Genomic DNA, 25193 nt, shown 5'->3' with positions numbered 1-25193 from the left:
AAACAGGGGAGTGATCTTTGAAAATGTGTCCTGCCTTTGCAACAGCGATATGGAGGGCAAAATGAGCTGTAGCAGGCAGAGTCATGTTTGGGATGACTACTGCATGATGACTAGCGAGATGGGAAGGATCATACATTTCTGACGACCATGTGGTAACACAGCCTCAGTGGAAGACATATGAGTGATGAAAAAAAAAATATAGAGTGATAGGAGTGTTAGGGGAGCTTGATGAAAACATAACAGCAGTCCAAAAGATGCCTAAAATCCTGAAAAAAAAAAGAGTTGAAGAAGCCCAATTATGACTCACGGATTATGAAAGGTTTAACTCCAAGATGTGCAATATTAAAGAAATATCACCGTCCATTTTATGTTAGTATGTTTGCAAAATCATTGGATTACAACTCAGCTGCATTTTCAAACAGCCAAAAAGAGAGCGACTTATAAGCATCATACACCACCTTGAAAGCTGGGAGATATGTAACATGAAAAGAGAAATGTTAAATAGCTGTTGGCTTTGGCAGTATTTCTAGGTCAGTGATTTTTAGAGGGCATGTGGTGCAGCCTTGCATCTTTCTCAAACACGTAAGTGTAGAAGAAAAGAAGGGGCAGAAAGTCTATTTGCAGAAATGCATGCCACAGCAGTTTGTGACTGAGCTGCAGAGCTGTCCCCCGCAGCTAAAGAGTTACTTAACTTCAGTGTTCAATCGAACTAATAACCGGGCAGGCTGTTTAGCATCCCAGTGACAGGAGTCACTTCGTCATTCAGAGCATGACCAATCATACAGACATCTGAATCATTCAATTAAATTTTAACTAAACAAAATCCCATTTACTTGCGGGATCTATGACCTGTAGTCAATCTCAAGGTTAGAAGAGAGTGAGCCACCAAGCCACTTTGTCATAAAGAACAAGATCCTAAAATGCCAGTACAGTGTATTGCAATAATAAGAGCTAGGTGTGAAATAAAAGGGAAAAAGTAATCTAGATTAGATTCCTACTTGCCACTTTTTATCATCTCGACACTAGAGGGTCTTCTTTTTTTAGCAGTTTAAGACAATTACCTTGACCAAACAACAATAATAATAATATTAAACGTGATTAAAAAAACAAAAAACAAACACTGGCTATAGCCTACACTATTACCAACCTAGTCAAGTTCTGGGGTTGTGAGTTTAAATTGCTCCAACATTGTGAAAATTAAAAACGATACCAAACAAAAAGTTAATCATTACGGTGTTGCTCTCTCTAATATTGCTCCCTACTTTCATCAGATTAATAATTAGGAGGGAAGCAGGCAGGCCTTTTTGGCGATAAAATAATAACATGCCAATAGGAATCAAAAAAGCTAGGGATGCATTACCAAGGCCAATCTAATTAGCCCATCTCAGTTAAAAGCATCGTGACAAGATTCTCTAACAAGGCAGATGTGGCAAGGCACAAAGTTGGGCTCCCTTGTGAATTAATTACTTGCCACCATCATAAACAATGTAATCACTCCATCGACTTGCAGAAGCCAAGGCTCTTCTGTGGCGGGGATTGCTCAGCTTTATTCACCAAGCAGCATACAGTCTTCACAATAGTCTCGCCAATTCAGAAATCTCTTCCTCAGATGCATCTTTCTAGTCAGAGATTTTACCATTATAGGAAAAAGAGAGAAAATAGCCACCCAACACGTGAGCTCACTTCAAAGATGGCTCGTCACATGTCATGTGCCACATGTGAACAAGCCTGAAAGCTCTTTTTTCAGCCAAATGCGGCCATCACCTGCTGAGAGGCCCTGGACACATCCCAAGGATCTGTTCGGCACGTTCCTCCCCCCCCCCCCCCCCCGCTGGTGCATTAGCAGAATTCAGACTCCATTAAAGAGCATTATGGAAGCTGCAGGTGCATAGCTCTCAGACATTAGCGATCACTTCACCTGCCTAGCGGGAATGGCAAAAACACAACATGAGAGTGCAGAGAGTAGATGGGGCCGAAATGATAGCGCATGTAGGGATTTGAATAGCAGAATAGATGTCTTGAATGAGAAGGGACATCAAAACATGTGCTGCTCTGATGTTCTCCCTGCTACTTATACGTTTCGATGTATTTCTGTCAGACACTAATGAATGCCAAGCACTTCAACATTGGGAGCCCTGAATAGCACATGTGCCAGAGATCCCACCACATAATAACGCCCTGCTGGAAGCCGTGCGGGCACATGAAAATCCACACGTCAGAATGTACAGTACAACACTGGCTAGGTGTTAGTGTGCAACATGTATTACTATCCTAATTTAACACCCGCCAAGCATTGAATACCAGTAAAATCAGTCTTTGGTGAAATACGCTTCAAAATGCTCTCTTGTAATTTAGAAATCTGTTGCACTTGAATCATGAATTACAAACTCGATCCAATGCATAAGTTACTCATAGGGATGGGACGATATATATCCCAATTTAATATATCGGAATACAACATAATTATTGTGGTGCAGAAAAATTAATTGCAATATTAGCTGCATTTTATTCTGCTGTAGTAATCACAAATTCACAAGCTCTACATCGAAATTATATCATTTGCACTTTGTAATGACATTTGCTAGAAAGATTTGTGGTTCAGAAATAACCCTAACATAAATCTGCACAGTCAGACTTTGTTGTCATAAAATTTTATTTATTACATCGTATCGTGTTTGTATCAAATCGTGAACCCCATATCACGTATCGAATCGCACCGTGAGATAAGCATATTGTCTCATCCCTAGTTACTGAGCAAGTGTAAATATATATTAATTACTGTGGCTGGTAAATTATTGAATATTAATTGTTGGCATGAATTTGGTTTCTTTATTTGTTTACCAGCCCTTTTCGGACACTGCTATTAATGTAAAATTCTTTGAGTGCGGGCAAAATACTAGTAGTAATGTTAGGTAGTGCCTGTGTTTCCCCCTTCCTTACCTCTTTGTCCATGCTCTCCAGATCCTCCTTGCAGAGTGTGTACAGAGGCATGGTCTCCGACATGCTGGGCTGTCGTTTTCGGCGGGACGGTCCCGGCTGCTCGTCGTCTTGGCTGGGCCCCGCCGTCTCATCCTGCTGACTCTTCTGAGTTCCCCTGAGGCACGTCAACAAACAGAAACAGCTCATAAAAACACCAGAAATCTCAAAAGACCTTAAAGATCTTAAAGGCTTCTACTTATTCCACCACAAAAAGTAGATTTGCCTTAAAGCACACCTGATTTTGCTATCTTTTAAATCAAATCTATATCCAAACACTTCTCCATTTGGCTTTGAATACTCTAAAAGGCCTGTACAGCAAGTTTAAGGCCGTACTGCAATATGCAGTCAGTAAAATAAATTTGATACATAGTCCCCTATAAAGTTTACAGCAGCCTATCGCTTTGCACATAGCAAAATACATCTCCTGTTTACTTCAATTACATAAGTGAGATTGGAGAAGTTAAGAAGACAGATGTTGTTTTGAAATTTCAGTTTATTATACAATCAACTCTAGCCACAAAACATCACAAAACAGACAATGTAAGGATGCAAATCGAAGGGTGAAAGACTGAAGCTGGAGACTGGGGACCAATGATGAGAATGGAGTGATTTTATCTCTAACGAGGGCCCATCAGATGTACATCTTGTTCAAATGGGTGTTGTTTCCATACTTCCTCTTGGCAATCTTTAATTGGAAAGAACTTCTTTAACGATTTAAGTTTAAACCAAGTTTATGCAACTCCCTGAAAACCCCAATGTGCCTCTAATGCACGAATAATGTAGGGCAATTTTATGCTTGTGAGTTTTAATTACAGTATATCATACAGACAGATCCGGTTCAAAGCATTTCAAGCCACTGGCAATTGTCCAGTAAACAGATGGCTACTAAAAAACACCCGATTAACACAGAAACTTTTAAAACTTTTTGTGCCCGTTCTCCCTAAAGTGTTAAAAATAATTTAAATGCATCATGATCGCATCTTTGCGTGAAGAAGTGTCGTTAATTCCTCTGATGTTATGCGAAACAAATTCAGGGATGGAACATACAGAAATGGGACACTTGCTGTTGGGTTTAGTTAGCATCCATCTCCTTTGCCTCACTACTGTAACAACTCTGGTGATGGGGCCAATTTGAAACCTGGACTGAATTATGCAAGCTCATAAACTTAAAATTCTGCAATATACATGCCAAGTTATGTTTTCCACAGGATTTTAGCTGCTGCTGCGTAGCCCAATGCTCACTAAACAGGAATAGTTGTTCATTCCATAGCACAAGCCTGGCTGTCGGACAACAAGTTGGCTCTTCAGGGGAATAAAACTGGGCTGGTAAGACACAGAACATGCTGAAAATCATAGTCTACCACCAATCCCCTCGAATATATTCTAGTTTAGTAATGTGAGATGAAATATCACACAGACTGTTGCAAGCTCTGCCAGAAATCCTGACTCTGAGGCTTCAATAGATGATAAACTATCAATAATGAAACCCACAGTATGATGGCTTCCCCCTCTGAGCTCTTTCCATGCATCATTTCTATGGGTACATGTCAGAGTTGGGGAGGGACGTCTTGTGCGGAATTTGCAAGCGGGCACTTATCATCAGGAGGCAGAAACAAGACAAATATCCGCCTCTTGAATAGCCGGCTTTCCTGTGGCGACTGGCAGGGGTCCGGCGCCCCGATGACAAACAAATAAACAGGCAGAGGACAAGCTCTTCATTAGCATCGGTGACTGACTGCTGAATCTAAAGACAACTGAAGTGGAAGGTTACAGGGAGGTGACTCTTCCAGGAACTGTGAGGCTTTCCACATCGCTCTTGTCAAACTGGAAGGAGCGGTATTTCCCCCAAAACGAGATTGTGAAACAGTTCAATCGTAAAAAAAAAATATTTGAAAGTCAGCTTACTTTACAGGTTATATTTTTATGTTCAGACTTTTGGCTGTTTGTATCCTCACTCGTAAAACACGATTCGTACATACATAGACAGTGTTCTTCTGATTCTGGATCTGAAGTAATGCATTTTTTATTTTAAGTTTCATATTGACATTTTCAAAATGAAAGTTCTGGTTTAACCAGGCACTTTCATTACTACATCAGTGGATGGCAGCAGGCTACAACTTTAGCAAATTATTACACAATTCATATGAGATGAGCATCGTAACCGTATCTTCCCCAATGGAAAAAATAAGGCAAACATGAGACTTTTACAAACGTTTCTCGCCAAAACTCAGAAACATAATTGTGTGTTTCCAGAGTTGTAAAACAAAATCCGTGTCTGTCTTTATAGACGTAATCTGTGATTTGTAATCGTAAACTGAGGATTGTACCTGCAAAGCAATCAAGTTCACAATCTAGTTCATAGAATTACAGAACTGAGTTTTAGTTTAGGTATTCAAATTTGTTATGGGGGAAAATATACCTCGATAAAACTCTCGGTAGAAATAACGGCATGATTGGAAAATGAAGCATACTTCTTCTATGACAAAATGAAGGTAAAACTTTTTATTAAAGATTAGTGTCTTACACTGCTGAATAGAGAATTTCCCCCACTTTCAATTAAATTGGCATGTCAATTTTAGCATCAACATGTTTCCACCATAGCTATTAAGCAGGATAAAAATTAATGTCTTTAGAGCAAAGCTGCCAACATCAGCTACTTTATAGTGCCCTGATCTTTAATGTTGTGCGTTTACTTAGAACCCAAGATTCAGGTGGGGACAGATTGCACAAGAAAATCTAATCTGGCTAAAGAAGATGAAAGGCACACACAGCAAATCTGACAGAGCGATGGGCCTCTCAGGCCACAGAGCATATGTTCTCCCCTGGGATGCTTGTCTTAATGAAAGTATTTGGCTTCCTCTTTGCTACAGAAGTGAAAAGTGAATGAATCAGAAAAGCTCGGCTGGGGGCTAGAGGCTGCACACCTGATGGTTGACAGCTTGCCCCTGCCACTAAATGCTATAAACAACCCAGACACTAAACTGTGGAGTTTTATTGTGTTTCAGTTGATAGTTGGAGACGTTGCTCCATTGGGGCTTGTCCATAAAATGGCACTGCGCTAACAGCCATTAGTTTATGGAGAAGGAAGGGCTGGAAAAGAGACCCTGTGGGGCGATTCAAGATTAGTTATGAGCAATTTTGCAGTCAATACTAAACATAGAGAAATATCAGTATCATTTTTACATGCTTTCTGCAATGTTGCTCCACCCCCAATAGGCACTGTTCCTGGACAGATGCAGTGTGGAGGGACTTCCACAGAGTCTGTCAAGGATAGAGATGCAGACCCTAAATCCAAAGTGAAGAACAGTGGAAACAAAAAGTGAATTCTGTCCACGCCGTACCTGAGAGAAGACTGCTCTCTGTGATCAGAGAGCGACAAAGACCCTGAAGCCTGGAGGTAAGACGGCGGCCGCGAGGCCTGAGGACCCCTGCGGATCAGCTTCCCTGTGACGGGGTCGTAGGTCCGCAGCTCGGGGGCCGGAGGTGGAGGTTTGTGGTGGATGGGAGCTGGGTGGAAGAGGGGCTTCTGGAGGAACCCCTGATTATCGGGGAAAGCTGCTGGGCTGTTGCTCCTTCAAATAGACAAGAAAAAGGTTACATTTCTGTGTAATCATATGGTGATTTTTATGTAATACTTTTAGTATTTAGGCAGAATCTAGGTTTTAGTGCACTAACAGTATCTGTAGTATTGGGGTCAGCTTTGTTGCAGTATAAAACTTTTCCGGCGGGAGGAAAAATGTCTCCTGACCTGAAAATGTTGAAATGCTGCTATTTGTGAAGTTCATAGGCATAACAGCTATTATTTAGAAGGGAGCCTTGGCTATGCAGGCTAAATGTCAAAAAGTGTGTTAAAGAAAACAAGCTATATCATCTAGCCAGTTTTCTACATTATCATCTATCATTCATTTTTTCTATTTGATTGAGGATTGTTATAGGATGGCCATTTGATCAAATGAATAAATAAACGCTACTGATGCACTTGTTCCTGTAACTGTTATAATAAGCCAATACTAGGCAGCATGAATGACTGCAAATTGGGTACTACTTGGATTGGTACTCAGCCAATCTACTTCATAAATTACTTGCTATTTTTAGTAAGGGTGCTCCGACCACCGATTGTTATCGGCCAATATTCGTTCTAAATAGTTTGATCGGTGGTCTCTATAAAGGCCGATCAGAAGAGCTGATCAGATGACGCAAAACATGCAAGACAATTTCTCTACGCGCCGCTAAAATGGCTTCACCGGTCTGGCAGTTCTACCAGGTGTCTGAAAAAGACAATAAATTTGCAAAAATGTTAGGGAGAGACGAGTTGGGAAGAGATCCAAACAGAAGTAGTCTCTTTGTGCGGTCTGTCTCTCGCTCTCTCTCTCTGTCTCTCGCTCTCTCTCTCTGTGTGTGTCACGCTCTCTCTCGCTCTCTGTCTCGCTCACTCTCTCTCTCGCTCTCTGTCTCTCGCTCTGTCTCTCTCGCTCTGTGTGTGTGTGTGTGTGTGTGTGTGTGTGTGTGTCGCGCTCTCTCTCGCTCACTCTCTCTCTCTCTCTCGCTCTGTCTCGTTCGCTCGCTCACTCTCTCTCTCGCCAGACCCGTCTGTTCGCCTCCCATTGCACACGCGGGCGTGAGGGCTATTTTTTTTTCCATGCCAAGAAGACGACCGGCTGAATTCCCAAAAAGAAGAACTAAGGGTTATTAACGTTATTCGGAATACAGCTGGGTTTCCGAGACTAGCAGATTAGCTGTATATAGGCTACTGTAGGTGCTAGTCAGTATCCACTGAGTGGACTGAAAATGTTAATATTTACTTTTTAACTCTGACTCTGAATGTTTGCTCCCTCAATCCAGATTAATAGTGAAAAATATTTTGTTATGTTGCAGTTCTTCTAGTCTCTAAAGTTGGAGTAAATTGATAAAGGCCCTGTGTTTTCCGTCTATTGGAATTGATTTTTGTTGCCTCAGTAGGCCTATATATCATTTATTGTTCTAACTTGGTGTGTTGTGCACATTTAGCTTTTATTCTAATTTTTATTTTATAAAATTTTATTTATTTTATTCCACAGGAAAGCTATATTTGTTAAGCTCTAAGTTGCTCCCAATAACCAAGTGTAGGCTGCTATGGTTTAAGTTGTGTCTCTAAGAGAGAGAGTGGAATATGTTGCCTGCCAATAAACAGTTGTCAATTCATGATACTTTCTCATCTCATGTTGTTAAGAATAGTTAAATAAATAAATAATGCTACATGATGAATAGAAGGCTTCAAATAGACCCCGTGATCGGTATCGTCCGATACTGCTTCTGGCGATCGGTGATCGGTCCCAAAAATCCTGATCGGAGCACCCTTAATTTTTAGCAGTTTTGGTATCGTACTGGGTTTGGGACGGCCTGCGGACCCACGGGGCATTATTCAGTGCTTTTACCGTGGCGTCTTGGAGTAATCCTCCTTGAGCGGGTAGAGCTGCTCCTCCACCCTCTCCCAGCGCTCCAGGCAGCTCCACAGCCAGTCGGGGTTGACCACGTGGAGGTGCTTGCAGCCTTGCGCTTGACGGACCTTCTCAGTGCCTGGTTGACAGCAACAGCGAGGGAGGAGAAGGTGAAAATGACAATCAACGACTTTGTACAGATACAGACAGCAGAGGTCCGTTGAGCGATTCGAATCAATGATGAGACTTTCTGTCCTGGGAGAGAAAACAATCGCCTAGACTAAGAGTCAAAAGTGTCAATACGGATACAAAGATAGAAAAGATTTGTCATTTGGAACCATTGAACCACTGTCATTTCACTTTCTTGCCAACCCAATAGTTTCCTTAGAAAATAAAGAAAAAGAAGAAAAAGAAGCAGGAGTCTATGTTTTGTTCCAAGTCCACAGAGAAGAGCAGTGTTTTCTGCTTGAATTAGATTTATTGACGTTTGACACAAAGACACTAAATTGCATCTCTGAGTGCAGTACCTCATTAACCCTGGGTTATTTTACACATGGAGGGCTAACAATCACACACCTGTTCAGATATTGACCGGCTCTCTTCTTCGGGCACATTTCCTGCTCAATTGGCGTATATAGTATTCAATGGGATTTTTCGGTGTGGTGCTGCTTGTCATAAACTGGTCTAAACCCTAACCCTAACCTGATGAGAAACAACAGCTACTCTAATTCTGAATCCTTGAAAGACCACCAAGTTTGACATTTGTGAAATGCTGATGAGGAAAGAAGGCTCAAATGCTGCCTGCTAGTCCCACCTCTAGCTACAGAGCTGTGAAATCTCTCACCTCTCACCAAAGTATTGTTTTGAAAAATTGCAGGGCTAAGTTGCTTGTTTGGACAGACCTCACCTAGACCAGAATAGCACAGAAAGATGGAAGACAACAGCAGCAGCGGAGGAAGGTTTTAATAGGGTAAAGTCCCTCATGGTTGTGATATGGCTGAGTCACAATTTGCAGAGGAAAACGCCTAATGGGCTACCATGAGACCAACGTGCTGCACGACCACCAAAGAACTGTGGCCCCAGGGCCGGTCCCACTGTCACCCAACTTCCACAGCTTTAGTATCAAAGTCAAAATTCTGGTTTTGTGTGCATTCGGTGGGTCAGTGGTCTGAGGCGCGTACAATGTGACCGCATCATCCTGGGTTCCAAAAGAAAGGGGAGGGGAAAAAGGCAATGCAACACAACACTACAACAGACATCTATTGACCAGCCATGTGATGGAAAGATACGGCAATGTTAAGACTCTTAATCTTATTGTTTGCTATTACGCCACCAGAAACCCTGTCCCCATGTGTGTCTTCGAGAGCAACTCCACGGAACACGGCGGGAACAAGGGGATGCATTAGTCAGCCACTTTCCAAACATAGAGGTCTTGGCTGCCATCTTGTTAAAACGTATAATTAAATAATCAATTTTCCCATGTGAAATGGACATGATGAGTGCCTGTCAAACGTGTTGTTCTAACTGCTGACACAACAGGCATTTTCAGCGGTTCTTGCCAGACTAAGTGGCCTACCGCTGATTTCACCCTGTGCCCTCTCTGTGGCTGATTTTCTCCCCTTCTGACGTATAAGGTGGCTGATTGCTAAGTGCTGCTCTCAGTGAGGCCGGCTCCCAAGGCAACAGTGCCGCGTCCTGTGCTTGATTTCAGAGGGCACATTGGATTGGGATCAACACAGGCATGGGCTGGGTTTTTTGGTCCTTGTGCCGACCACCTGCAAGCCGGTGAATCCACTCTTGGTGCTCTTCAGATGGAATAGGCTTTCAGAAGCAGGAAGAAGCCACTTGTGTGACATTTTGAGTGTCATGGAGGTGCTTCTAAAAGTGATACTCCGCTGCAGAGGTTGTTATGCATCAATGTAATGACTGACAACGGCACACAGGTCACGTCTTGGCCTAATGCCTATGGTTGAAAACATCTGAAATAGAAAACTACATCAGCAAACTTAGCTTCCGTTGTGAGGTTGGCAAGCATTTGGGAAGTTGAAAACTAAATCCAGTTACTGTTGCTGTCTTGATACAGATTCTTCTTTTTATCAAACCAAAGTCATCGGCACTTTAATCAGTCATCTGATGTTGGCTGAAGACACATACTGCGCTACGCCAAGCTCATGACAACACTCACAGTGCAACCGAAAAACAGGTGTTTACCTCCAGAAGGGGATTAATACTATAGTGTGGTTGCGCCTGTAGCTTGAGATTCACTTTAAGCACAAAAATGATATTCATAATTCAGCCCACCAGAGACTTCATAATGTTGATTTACAATGGAGGAAATCCTCTTAGTCTCTTTAAGAGGTAAAGTCAAGTATAGCATCACTTCATCCACCCCATTAAACAGCCCATCTGTGGAGGAATGGTTGATTAATACAATCTGTTGGGGTCGCTGGATCGTAGAAATAAGCGCTACTCTCCTCTTATTTCAGTTCATTTCTGTGGCTGTGGACATCAACATTCATCAGACAGCTTGAGCTTCACACTAGAAACCATGATATGATAAGCCAAATTCTTAGGTAAATATTTTCCAACCATATTACCATATTTTTTAATAGGCCCATCTGGCCTGATCAACACCCATTATGCTCAGCACAGCGGGACATTTTGCAGGTCTACACATGATGGGCCCATCTAGACGAGACATATATATTTATTTTCAGCCTCCACATAATGTTTTCCACCACATGCTTGATTTCAAAAGTCCTTAACATTTGGGAACACAAACAGCCTCCAGCATTAGCATACACAAATCTCTTCCTGCTTCTGTAGTATCAGAAAGCATTCACACAGTGAATGTTTCTGTCAAACAAGCATAAAAAAACATTACATTTAAATTTGATTTATGGCGAAAGTACCTGTAACCAGGGGCGGAAATCACGGGGGGGACAGGGGGGTCCGGACCCCCCCTTCCTGGGACTAACAGAGAGTTGTCCCCCTCAATATATCATTGTAAACATAACTATATAATTTTAAATAATATAATAATATGCATTGAAAGCACTTGTGATAATTATAGACGCAAAACAATGCGTTTTTAAGTTTCGAAAGATTGAGTCCCTCTCTCATATGCCTCACAGTGGTTTGGTCCACTGCCTACCTGCCTCCCCGAACCCCCCCCCACACACATTAGCCCTCGGTACGAGTGTGTGTGGAGGATCTCTGGAAGTGTGTCAGTGGTGGCTGACCTCCAGTAAGTAGCTGAGGTTAACTTAAAACAAAGGATGTGTCAGACATTTTTCTTTACTTCTACCACTCAATAGAATAAAACACATTCACAATTGTAACCAGACTACATTTTGTTCCGTTACCTCGCGGTTGAATCTTGTGCGTCAGCGTGTTGGTACGGAGCCGCGTCTCCTAATGCATGTGTGTGTATGGAGGCAGGAGGTCTATCCACAATTAAAATCCTCATAACTCACTGAATTTTCGACCGATTTTCAAGCGGTTTGGTTTGTTACAAATGCCAGACATGTATTTATGATACAGGATACTTGGTTAAATTAAAATGCGGGATTTCATACCAAAATACTTTATCTTTTGTAGATGGTAACAGTAATATTTCTATAATATAATATTTAAGATTAACTTACCCTATGTAATTAGGTTCTAAGTATATTATTTTTTTCTTACTGCATGTAAAATGGCTGCCACTATGTTATTTTGTTCATAATTTTGGAAATAAATGAAGACTTAATTAATAAAAAAAACATAATTACAACAAACATTATGTTAAAATATAAGTAAGTTTCTGGCAGGCTTCATAGCGTTCTGGACTTTTACACATTGACAGCAAAACATTAGAGATCTGCTTTTTCGGGAAAACTAAATCTAATTAGGCATATATTAGCTTTAGTTCAGTTAATGGGTGTTGCATCTCACCTACTACTGTAAATAACCTGCATGCTGTGTGTGTGTGTGTGTGTGTGTGTGTGTGTCTATTTGTCAGCCAGCCAGGTCAGTTAAAATGGCAGAGAAAAGAAAAACAGACATCCGATCATTTTTCAGTGCACCGAAACGCCAAGTAGAAAGACCCCAGTAATATCAAAGGCAATTTGATAAAATCTTCATAAGAAAGGAATGAAGTGCTTATGGAAATGTTTCATAATGGAGCTCTATATACATTTAATACAACAGTACTTTTGGCGGCACCTTTGGTGTCCCCTTCAGGAATTGCTCTTGAGAAATTTTTCTGTTTATTGTCCCCCCCCAACAGTGAAATGAAATATCCGCCCTTGCCTGTAACCTCTCTTTCCAGGACTATCCAGACTGTTAAATGCCAATTTATTCTCACATGTTAACCAGGGCTGCGCTCAGTTAATTCTGCTTATCACACCTGCCCTGATCGGCTGACCTCTGAGACGGTGCATTCAGTCTCAATTAGGGATGCCGCGATCGATCGGCCAGCAACTGGAATCGGCCAATATTCAGTATAAATATGAGATCGGAGAATTCCGACAATGCTTTATAGTCGCCGATTGCAAAAACCGATCGATGACGCAAAACACGTGAGCCATGTGCGTTTGTTCACATAATGGTCTGCACTCTGCACCGCTGTCCACGGTGCGGAACTGGACGACAGTCGAGACCAGAGGTTTCATTCTCTGCCCGAACCCGAGCTGGGTCAGGTAGGAATTTCCCCTCCATTCCTCGGGCCGGTCTCGTGGTCAGAGATATAATGTCTTTTTTTTTTTTTTTATAATTGGGGTGGGGAGTAAGCTATTTGGTGTGATAATCAGAATGTTATATGTATTATAACATTGTAACCTTAAACCTTATGTATCAATCACTGTGATCGATACATATTCACATCTCAGTCAGCAGCGGCACAGCGTCTCCTCCTCTCCTCTGGCGCCGTGCGCAAGCAGGCAGGTTGATAACCATGGATCCCGTGCGTAATTCTGAACAGATTTCTGTCATTCAAATTTCTCTGTAATCTGCAAAGTCTGATTGTTAATTCCTTGTGTCAATTATGTTTTTATCACCAGTCAATCAAAGGTTACGATTAAAGTAGGCTATTCAGTAAGATCCCGCACGTAATTCTGAACAGATTTTTGTCATTCAAACAACTCAGAATTAGTTTACTTATAAACAGCCAACTTACTAGAAAATTACGGTTTTAAATCGGGCTCGGGCCTATAAATGCAGCCAATGGGACGGGCCCATGCCGGGCTCAGACAGAACGTGCACGGGCTCGGGTAGGGGCGGGCTTGTTTTTTTGGGCCCGATCTAAGGTCTGGTCGAGACCCTAACAGCGGAGAGGCAACTGAAAAGTCTAATTTCTCTCTCTCTTAAGAACATTTATCGGTATGGCCGATCGGTATCGTCAGATAACGATCGGCGGCAAAAAAATGTTATCGGGCATCCCTAATCTCAATTATTACCCGTTACATCCCTGAGTTTCATCACAGCACTAAGCTGAACATTTAAACACATCTCACATGACCTCTCTTGACCTCCAGCGTCATTACCAAAACATTAGTTGCATCAATCACGAATGACGCCCCTCGTGACTAAAATGAGCTGTTATGCAATAAAGAAGAAAGATAAATAACTACACAACAATTAAGTAAAAGACTCATATTTCAAATGCATTGAGTTGCAAATGCAAGAGTTATGTGTACAAATTTTGTCAGCACACAAGCACAACACTGTGAAGGATTTGAGAAGTAGCCTCCTATTTCTACGACTAAGGACAAAATATTCAAAATGACTGCTCTTGAAAGGGGATGAATCCTCCTTTTAAATCAATTGCTCAACAACAGTAGAAATCCAGTGACGTAAATAGGTTTTCAATGTAGTGGGTCCCAGGGAAATTGAGTGGGTCCCCAATAAAATTTGTGTTTTTTGACAAATTGTAGTGTTAAACTCGTGTTTGATGTTATATGGTTATAATTATGGTTATTATAATTATGGCAATGTTACACAGCTCTGGTTACACATTTCTTTATTCTAGTATATCTTTAATTGTACGTACATTTTTTGTTTTTATTTCACACTTGCTTTGGCAATGTAAACGTATGTTTCCCGTGCCAATACAGCCCCTTTGAAAAAAAAAAAAAGTGTAACGAGTAACATTAGCCTACTTCCCTAACGCTAACAAGCACAAAGCTAATGTAAGCTATGACACGACCAAGCGCGTTACAGTCTCGGGTCCCGTCGGGTTCGGGTCGGGTTGCAGACCTCTAATGTGTAGTAAATGAAACGACTAGTTAGTGAAATCAAAGTCCTATGTTGCAAATAGAATGGGCATTTTTATCTTGTGGCCATCCACAATGATATGAATCCATTTGAAGAAACATAGTGGCTGACGCACAGACATGTCAATCATGGCTTTTTTCCCCCGAATAATAACGAGCAACTTCGGGTAGAAGAAATATCTGTTTCCATCGCATTAGCCTATCTGTGCTTTCCCAAAGCACCTTAAAGTCGAGATGAAATGAAAAATGCCTTTTTAACCCTTTTAGATCACATCCCCGGTCATATTGTGCACCTATTTAACAATATATGCAAAAAATAAATAAATAAAATTTTTTTATTTCTTTGTATTCTTATATCAAAATTCAATCATGTTTTCTTCCTGTAAAACAAAATATGCTGTGTGCTTATGTAAGCAGGACTCAACCAATTTCAACCAATAATATCATGACATCCACCCATCAATCAATCTTCAACTTTTAGCACACAGAGATAAGATTTATTAGTTAGTTAGCTAGCTAGCAACAGCATGGTACTTCGGTGTGTCTTCGGATGTTATGACACGCCCACTTTTCAACATTCAAATCAAATTCCTCCCAACGTTATGTCCCGCCCATCTTTCCTGTTTCACTTGGAAATACGTCACGATACGGAAGGTAGATACTCTCGAAATGCCGTTTCATCTCGACTTTAAGGACCGACACACCAGTCTATATAAAGAATTTCGAGAGGTTAGCGAAAGCTCCCGTTTCAACATCACTGAAGCATTAAACATTTATCATAAACGTTAACGTACCCTGCACATCATCCGTTTTAGTTTAGCTAGCAAACCAAACGTTAGCTACAGAGCTAGCTAACGTTATCAAGTAGGTTTGCCAGATGCCCGGTTTTCGACCGGACTGTCCGGGTTTCAGATGCATTGTCCGGGCCCGGTCAGAAGGCTCGACCGGACGTTGAAATGTCCGATTAAAATCATTCTGTCAATAATAATCCACTAACTCTAGCCCTGCTGATTTTTCCCTATCATTGGTGGATATCTGTTGCTTCAACAAGCTAAAAGTGTTCTGATAGGCTGATGACTAGAGCAAGGGTAATCTGCTGTGTAAGTGCAAAGTTTTGAATGAGTTTTATTGGGCCTACGCTATGGAGAAGCTGTCTGTCTGTCTGTCCGTCCATCTGTCTCGTTTGCACCGGGATTTCCCCCTGCGTTGTCGGATATTAAGGGACTAGTTCGGGTCTCTGTCTGTGTTTTTTGCTTAGTTGCTTACAGTCTATGCTGCAGAGGCCAGGAGGCAATATGATGTTTCACATGCTTGTGCAGTATAAGCTCACTCCCCTCAATAAAAAAGAGCAAATCATGACAGCGATCGACACCTGTCAATCAAAAATGTGTTGTTTGATCTCAGACAACTTTAAAATATTGTTTTCATGTTAAAATATAATTTTAACTTGAAAACATTATTTGAAAAAAAAGATTGAAAATTCATTTTTCGCCCCCGTGGTATCGAAAATGGTATCGCATATTGATATTTTCCTGGGTATTGTATCGAAGTTAGAAATTCTAATATCGTGACAACCCTAGTAGCAAATGGGGATAACATCAGAAACACCATGCCTCTCATATGCAGGCTTGCTTGTTTTTGTTCCAGCCAAATCAAGAGCTACTCATATGGTTGTTGGCGGAGACTACAATTCAGTATAACACACTTCAGCAAAATGATCTTTCTAATTTAACAATACTGTGTACCATGGATTAAGATCCACACCCTTTAAACTTGCACATAATGTTTTATTTGATTACAAATCCCAGGAAGAAGACAACCTCATGCAAGTATTGGCCCTAGAAATTCCAACAGACTTTTCAATAAGGCACTAAGTCAGTAATGAACGTCAAAGTTTAGGACAGAATTTCAATGAGGAACAGAATGACGCATATTTGCGATTTACATGAATGCACCAACTTTGGCAAGTAAACTCTTAGATCAACTTGTTTCTGTGATGAGAAAATTTGAAGCATTTTTTTCCTCTGTGTACTTGTGCGCTATGGTGCTTTTCAGATGATGCTAAGCTATTGCTAAAGTGTTAACACCATAGCAAACTGTATAAGCACAGGACAGAGGTGAACTGTTACTAATCTTATCACACAATGGTACATTCATCAAAGACCAAAAAGTTAGTATAGTCCTTTAAAAGGCGATATTATTCAGTTTTCATGGTTTTGTTTTCAAATCTACTATAGCTCAGGACAAGAATAATGTTCTTCATGACCATTTCCTTGTTTTAAATTTTTATCTACCTTTTTCTGCATTTTTCATGCTGTAAAGCACTTTGTAACACCTGTTTTGAAGTGCTATATAAATAAAGTTTATTTATTATCATTAAATAGATCTATTGTGTTCTTGGTCAATGGCATACATAAGTCTACCAACATACCAGCTCTTGCTGCGATGAGATGCGTTGTCCGACTGGGATCTTTGTAGTTGAGAACCAGGTTCTTGCCGATCTTGGCCCCCAGTGCCTTGGCGTGGTAGCACTCGCGGGTCCTCTCCATGGGGTAGTTGGTAGGGTACAGGCCGCTGAACGCAATGGTGGTTCCCTCTAGTGCCTTGCTTTTCAGCTCTGGGACAATTTTGCGGATGTCCGGTGTCTCAGAGGCCTCCTTCCTCAGGTAGGCCTCGTACCGAGCATAGTACTCAGCGTGGATCCTGTCCAGCACTTCCTCCAGGTAGATCAGGTGATCGTCCTGGTCGTTGTCGACTTCCTCCTCCTCCTCTTCGTCCTCCATACTCTGGTCCAGCGACTCCTCCCCCATGGTAACCCCAGATTGTTCGCTGTTCTGGGACTCTGTTTCTGCCTCTCTCCTGTCCGAGCAGCCATTCCCCAGCTCTGGATCTGGGAGAAGAACTCCTGAGGACTCCCCCGTGTCGGAGCTGTTCTCTCCTTCTCCCTTCCCTTTACTGTCCCCTTCCCTCACCCCATCCCCGTCACCGGGCTCCTGCGTCGGGCCTTCCTGCTTGGACTTCCTCGACCGGCAAGACTTGCCCTCACCATCGCTCTCTGATGAGTGAGGCTTCTCTGTAATGGAGTCATTGTCACTGTCGCTGGACAGGTCAAAGTCCAAATTGTTGGCCTCGTGGCCGGGTGCAGATGAGTTTGCCCCACCCTGTGGTTCTCTTGTCCCCAGTGTCCTGTCGCTATCATCTTCCTTAACATTTGTTCCGTCATCCACCGGAGTCTCTTTCGCCCCCGCCCCAGACTCGTCCTCAGTCTCTGGCGCCTTACCCTGGCCCTGTTCGTTCTCCCCGACCCGTACGGGATGTGTCCGTTCATTTGTTGGTACTCCCTGAGTAGATGGGGATGTTGTGGACTCCTCGCTCCCGCCGTTGTTGTGGTCCTTCACCTTTTTCCTGAGGCCGTTATTCTGCTCATCGGCTCCAGACGTCCCTGCTGTTTCTGTGCCCTCTGCAGGCCGGCTTGGCGGGCTTCCTGCTGGAATACAACAAGGTAATCACCAACTAAACTGTCAATACTCAAGGACACATGCATCAGAATCATGTCACCTCACTGGTAAGGGCGTAGGAAGTGTCAACATCTGAAGATACACTGAGTAGCAACACACTAGAGGATTATCGAGATTTACACATTTGCCCATCCCAACATTTAGGGTGGAAATCCTAATTGGAGGCATGGTTGAGACCGATGGTGGGCAAAGATTATCTGGTAGGGTGAGCGGTTTACAGATTCAATCTTAACTAACCCGATTGACTCAAAGGCTGATCTGAGACACCACGATAATCATACTGGCGCATTCTAATAAGGGGTTAACCCGGATTTTAGTTCAGGACAAGCTGCTCACAAGCAGGGAATGGGTTAAAGTAGTGTAGAATTGTAGAAATTAGCCCTGGAATAATTATGGAACATGAAAAGGGACCAACTCTTAACCATGGAATAAAGATGTGCAGCATGGAAATCAGTTACGAGCTGTCACTGACTGACGACAGATTAAGATCAACAAGTCTCAGTGGATACACCATATGCTTCAACCATGGTTTAAGCTAATGTCTCACTTCCATAAAACACTCCATCTTGTAATATAGGCAGCTGTTGTAGCATGAGATCAGTACAACTAGGAGTCATCAGCTAATTGACATGACAGACTGAGAGTGGGTGTGAATGAGGCGAGCCCGGCAACAGACCCTAAGGAGACACACTGGCTGGCTCTGAGTGGCTTGTGGTGTCCTGTTGTAATATAGCGTCTTTGACAGGCTTTCCTTTATGAGGGGCCATCAGTGAGCAGTTGAGCACAGCGGAACACACAAAGGTGAAAGCACTGGAACCCTTTCTAACAATCTTTATCCTCATTCCCTGATGAGTGTCTTTGACTCATAATGAGGTTTGGGGGTAGAAGTGTGTAGGCTTATTATGTGTGCTCAGGACGCTGGCTGAGCATGAATGCAGCGCTGATGATTATCTCTTGTCTCGGTCGGGCCAGCGTGATTCTCTGTATCAAAGGATCTGACCGAGGAACTAGACTAATCATTAAACTGGCACTCACTATATAAACAGACCCAAATTAAGGATTTGCACAATTAAACAGTAGTCTGGAACGTCAAAAAACAGCATAACCTTTTCACATTGCTTAATGACACATGGGGGTAAAAGAGAAGTACAGTGGTCTGGTAGTCACATGACAAAATCTGTCCTGATTAAGGGGGGTATTAACAAACGATACCAAGTGGAGCTGTAATGATTTTGGTATCATTATTGATTTTAAAAGACATCAAAAAGCAAATAGTTGGGATTTACACTAGTAATCCACAAGATCACTGTATTTTTATTTTGGCGACATCTTTGTTGCTCAGCGCTCATTGCTGTGGTGTTTCTGCACTGCACTGCCCAGAGATCACCTGTCAATCAAACAGTGTGTCCAGTACTGTGACGTCTTTTTCCTTGGATTTTCTGTGGATGAAGTTTGAGTTTCTGTAAGTGGCTATCACTGCTCATGCTAACTCCCCAGTTCTTCTTCTATTTATTCCAAACAAACCTGAAACATAAAATGCATCACTTCCTGTGCGCCAGAGGATTTTTCCCAGGAAAGACCTACCAGACATCTGGTGGTTAGAAAAGCAAATGTAAAAGCTTTCATGAACTGGATATAGGTTGAATCACTAATGTGTTTTATCAATCAATGATAGAGTAGGAAAGTGGAATTGTATGGAGAAATGAGTTAGGATTCTGCAGTGATTCTATGGTGTTTCCTTTCATATGCTGTAAAGTGTGTGTGTGTGTGTAGATATTGTGTAGGCACTGTACCTTTCCTGGCCATCTGGGCTTCCCGTGACCCTGGTGGAGCATTGATGTCCCCTGTGCCCTGGAAGTAGATGTATTTCTTCACAGTGATGAGGTTAGGTGCAAACTTCCACACGTCCTCTCGGTCATCAATGATGCAGACCATCGAATCGCCACAAGGAAAAAGATTCCTGTCGGCAAAACAATGCACAAAACACCAGCAAAACTGTTCTATTATTCTTGACAGATTCTTGACAGCCATTACTAATCTCTCTTTGGTTCCAATGCGTCCTGACGATGCTCGTCGTCAATTTAGGAACAAACTTCAGCTTCTCTTCTACTTTTATATTATTAGAGACGCGTCACTGCCAACCATTCACAAGAGTTAACCATAAAAAAGAATATTAGATCTGTATTCCCTGTGCTTGTCTACCAACTCACCTACATGCGTTTCTCTCCATACAAGTGGAAAATGTGTCTTTTGAATTTGCTTTTAATAGTTAAACAAATAGTTCAACCTATGCAGGGTCTACATAGACTATAAAGTGTGAGAAAAACTGTGAGTGATTGATTTCAGCTGTCATCTTTAGCAGAATGCAATTCCCACCTAAGATTCCCCGTCTTGGAGAAAGGATCGATGCATTCGTCTCTAGAAAGGATCCGATGAGAGAAAAGCTTCTTTTCGGGGTCCAGAAAGCCTAGGATATATGAAAAAAAAAAAGCAAACAAATATTAAGATGCATTCTCCAAATCCTGCTGTATCTTAAGTTAAAGATTTGGTCAAGTAATTTCTGCGCCAAGGCCACAGAAGGCATTTTCACTTCTTTTGAGGAGTGCAGGTAGAAGTACTGCATTCACAGAAGAAAACATGCCATTTCACCAAAAGTCATATCTCTATTTCATCTCTGAGGCACATAAAGAAGCTATCCTCCAACACAGAAGAAAGCTTTTTCTTCCATTTTGAGACATTTTCACTGCCTTTTCTCCTGCTGCGTGTTTTAACTAGATGTTTTCATGTGATTTTCTTACACACACGAATCAAAGTTATCTGAAATATGTGTGTGTTTGTGTCTAAATATGTGTGTGTGTGTGTGTCTATGTCTTGGACACTCTTGGTGTATTCCGTAGCCTCTCATAACATCGAGGGTAGAAAACTAAATGTTTGCAGCATCTTTTTGGGCTTTCTTTTCAAAAGGCTGTCAAGTCCCATGTCTGAGAGGCAAAATGCAGTCTTTGATGAAACCTTGGATGGATTCCTACCCCGGCTGAACAAGACAGCCAGGCTAGGATCTGCTTAAAACAACAACAAAACTCCTCAATAGCTGGAGAGCTGTTCTGAAACACACTGACCTCCGTGCACCAGGGCCAGAAGTAAAATCCAATTCAAACTGCATTAAACATTCATCATAGGGAGGCAGAATAGTACTGGGCTGGGGCTGCTTCTTTTATATATATGATGAACGATTGCAGTCGGAATACCAAAAAGATGGCATATAAACGCAGTACCTGCACTTTAATCTAATCCCAGTTGTCAGCCTCTGCAAGTCAGAAACCTGTTGTAACCTTTTCATATAGGTAGCACAAAGGCTGGTAAAATTAGGCTGTGGGTGGTAAGTTTGTCTATTCTACCAGTCAATTTGGCAGGTAATCAAACATAATTTGGAGGTCATATTATATTCAAAAATTTGTCTGGCTTGTAAAATACTTAAATTGACTGGTGTATTTTAGAATTTACCAGTCCCTGGTGCCTGTAAATGAGTTAGTTTCCTGACCTGGTGGTAACTGAGACATACTAGCTGCAAAATAGTGAATCAACATAAACTCTGCTGGAACAAAAAACATGGGCAGACACTTCCCCCTTATGGACACAAACAGGCAATACAACAACAAGAACAAAATACGTTTCAAAAACTCAAACCCACTCAATGGAAGAATGCCTTCAAGTACATTCACTTCCCTACTGATACATTCTGTCTAGGGCTGCAACTAACGATTATTTTCATTGTCGATTAATCTGTCGATTATTTTCTCAATTAATCGATTAGTTGTTTGGTCTATAAAATGTCAGAAAATGGTGAAAAATGTCGATCAGTGTTTCCTAAAGCCCAAGATGATGTCCTCAAATGTCTTGTTTTGTCCACAACCCAAAGATATTCAGGTTACTGTCATAGAGGAGTAAAGAAACCAGAAAATATTCACATTTAAGAAGCTGGAATCAGAGAGTTTTGACTTATTTTTCTTAAAAAATTACTCAAACCGATTAATCGATTATCAAAATAGTTGGCGATTAATGTAATAGTTGACAACTAATCGATTAATCGATTAATTGTTGCAGCTCTAATTCTGTCATCACACACCCTAAGTAGACAAAACAATTTCTGACGCTGCCTGAAGTCTGGGAAGCCGACTTAAAATGTAAAAAAGAATGAGTCCAATACCAGCAATAGTGTGTGCATAAAGGCGGCTCCCAAATGTGAAGACATGTAACTCATAGAGTTTGGCAATTTTCTCCAGGAATTCCTTGCAGTGTGGGCGCAGTCGTGTATGCAGCATGGGCTCTCCCCGCCCGAGCTGGAAGTGGAAAATCCCCTGGGGAACATAACAAGAGTCTTAAGTATGACACAATCAGATTCAGAAAAAAAGAACAAAACAGATTTTGGTCTCCACATTTGCTCTCACACTCAGATTTAGAATAAAACTGTATTCAACAACAATGAAAGACTGACAAATATCTCACAAAAACTAAGTTCAAGAAATTACTCCAAGAAGATCTTGTATCTAATGGTATAAGGACTATTATCAGTGCATGTAATTGTAATGTAGTCATATTTAATTGCAGGTTTGCCTTTACAAACCAGGCAGCACTTTGCCCTAGTTCAGACACCAGAGAATAACTCTGAATCCGTTCACCTCCTCTGTTACATAAACCCAGGCGTGTGTAAACAGTTGAGGACCAATACCAATACCAGCACTAAATATTAGGCTGAAACCAACCTTAGGTACTCAGACTTGGTATCCATGAAGCCCACAAATAACAAGGCCTGAGTACTAGCGCAATGATTTTTGCTGACGCAGGGAAGTACACTTCAAAACATAGGGGATGCCATTTGATCGGATTAACAGTGCTGGTTAAACATTATTGTCTATATTTTTTTACATGATTATGTATAGCGTGGCCAAAATTATCAATGTCAATAAAAGGAGTCAGATCTGCACTCCTTATAGGTAAGCACTCAAAATGAATTAATCATACTTATACTCGATTAGCAAGGTAAACCAGTAAACAGCTGACAGAGCAACATCATCAAACCAGGGAAAGACAACAAAGTTAAAAAGTGTCAACCAAATGGATGTGGTCATGGGTGACAACGCAAACTCAGGACAGGATATTATGGTGGGGGGATACCTTATTGGACATGCGCTGACAGTGCTGCTCAGTGGTGTGGATCAGCGTCTGGTCCAGATCCACCATCAGGACCAGCTTCTTATTTCTGTGGAGTCTCTGCTGGTCCTCTCTGCCCAGCTGCTCTGCTTGCTGTCAGGGTGAGGGTGGGGACAGTGGCACGGCATATCAGAGAACAATCAGAGCAGCCTCCACAAGTCCAGCAATGCAAGTCAATATAAGGGTTAGACTGATATATTGGCCTTTTATTAAAAACATTGACATCCACCTCCGATATGATGGATATTCTGCAATTTATTTGATTACATATTGATCAATATTACACAGGTTGTTTAAGGGAACGCTTGACCTTAATTGATTCTACTGTGACATTTTGATTGGATTCTACGCATATCCCAAAAGTTTGTTATTACCATTGATTTTAATGGACAGTCCCATACTCTAAAACCGTTCCAGAGGTTTTGCCACCTGGATAAGAATGAAATTCTCAGGGAAATACTGAATACTTGTTATTTTTGAACATTTTTGGCATGAAAATGAACATCAGTCTAGCCCTAGTCAGTATGTGCCATCTTAGAAAAATATTGCATTGGAGCAGCACTGCGCATTCAAGCACAATGCATACACAGCAGTCTGGTGAAAGATGAAATGTGTGGTCCCGCTGCCCTACTAGCCCACTCTGCCAGGTATCTCCATCATATGGCTCACCTCTGAGCTGACCATCAACTCGGGGACACTGTGCACCATGGAGACTGTTGCCGTGGAGATGGGAGCTTGCTGATTCCCATTCGTGCTCTGCAGCCTGAGAGGGAAAAAAAAAAAAAAAAACAGGAGTGGGAGTCGTGCATTTTGTGGTTTGTGTATCTCTGTGGTCCTTGAACATATTGTGACTGAGAAGAAAAGCAGCTCTCACAAACATGCAAATTAAATTTGTAAGGCATATCAGCGGTTACTGACAGCTGGGTTGACTCAGAGGAAATGTTTACAGTGAGTTGCCTACAGCAAGTGTTTATATCAGTGCTGTTCACAGAAAATACTGAAGTTATTGAGTTTGCGATTTAGCTGATTGCCACCAAATCTCAGCTACTTCAGACCCACATTGACTACCGTTCAAAGCATAAAGCGTGTCATCTTATAATATGCAAAAATTACATTATCCTCTGCTGATCAAAGCGTTCCAGTCAATATTTTAATTTCATCATATACCAAACAGAGAGATATCTGCATCACCCCTAAGCTATGTGCTTTATACAATCTGTCACTGGCAAACTGACATGTTGCTTGTCTAGACAAATGCATTCCACGCATCTTTTAAGCAATAACTTTAATAACTGCCACCATGCTCCCTGATAATACATATAATACAATGACACTGGTGCTGGAATCTATGCACACAGGAGCACAAATGTAGCGTAGCTTGCACTGCAGTTGACAGCTTCACACATACCTCTTTCTCAAACACCAGGGAGAGTGTGAACACTGTTTTTAATTTCCTATGACATAATGAGTTTTTCCTGTAGCTATGCCATCTCTGGCGCCACCTGGTGGTTTTAAATGAAGGCACAAGCTACCACAAATACTGATAATGAGATGATTTAAGATACAGTGCAATTGGCACCATATTCAAGACAAATAGATAACTCATTGATCAACTTAGTCAGTTTTTAAGCCACAGGAATGTAATATCCTCATAAAAGGTCAATGACTAATCATTTCTAAAGTGCCCCTTTACTGAATGACTTGATCGTGTTAGCATGACATTTTAAGTATTATCCATCACACTCTCATAACAGAAATGTTTTGGCACCCAGCTGGGTTCACTGGGGACAGTCAAACTACCTGTTGAGCCTAAG

At 41.6% G+C, this 25193-nt stretch overlaps 1 protein-coding gene across 1 annotated transcript in view; it reads right to left on the bottom strand.

Annotated features, from left to right (window-relative positions):
* Window positions 1-25193, bottom strand: part of ctdp1 (CTD (carboxy-terminal domain, RNA polymerase II, polypeptide A) phosphatase, subunit 1) — a 71636-nt gene that overhangs the window by 43657 nt on the left and 2786 nt on the right. Inside the window, exons 3-11 of the mRNA XM_078290582.1 lie at window positions 24049-24142; window positions 23344-23472; window positions 22376-22526; window positions 20545-20635; window positions 19962-20128; window positions 17082-18134; window positions 8394-8535; window positions 6321-6551; window positions 2941-3094 (exon numbers count right to left, since the gene is read on the bottom strand). Of these exons, the coding sequence (XP_078146708.1) occupies window positions 2941-3094; window positions 6321-6551; window positions 8394-8535; window positions 17082-18134; window positions 19962-20128; window positions 20545-20635; window positions 22376-22526; window positions 23344-23472; window positions 24049-24142 (2212 nt within the window). The remainder of the gene's footprint in view (window positions 1-2940; window positions 3095-6320; window positions 6552-8393; window positions 8536-17081; window positions 18135-19961; window positions 20129-20544; window positions 20636-22375; window positions 22527-23343; window positions 23473-24048; window positions 24143-25193) is intronic.

This window comes from Centroberyx gerrardi, chromosome 19 (genome assembly GCF_048128805.1).
Source record: "Centroberyx gerrardi isolate f3 chromosome 19, fCenGer3.hap1.cur.20231027, whole genome shotgun sequence".
Taxonomy (NCBI): domain Eukaryota; kingdom Metazoa; phylum Chordata; class Actinopteri; order Beryciformes; family Berycidae; genus Centroberyx; species Centroberyx gerrardi.
The sequence above is the reverse complement of the archived record's forward strand: the minus strand, read 5'-3'. Positions and strand labels throughout refer to the sequence as shown.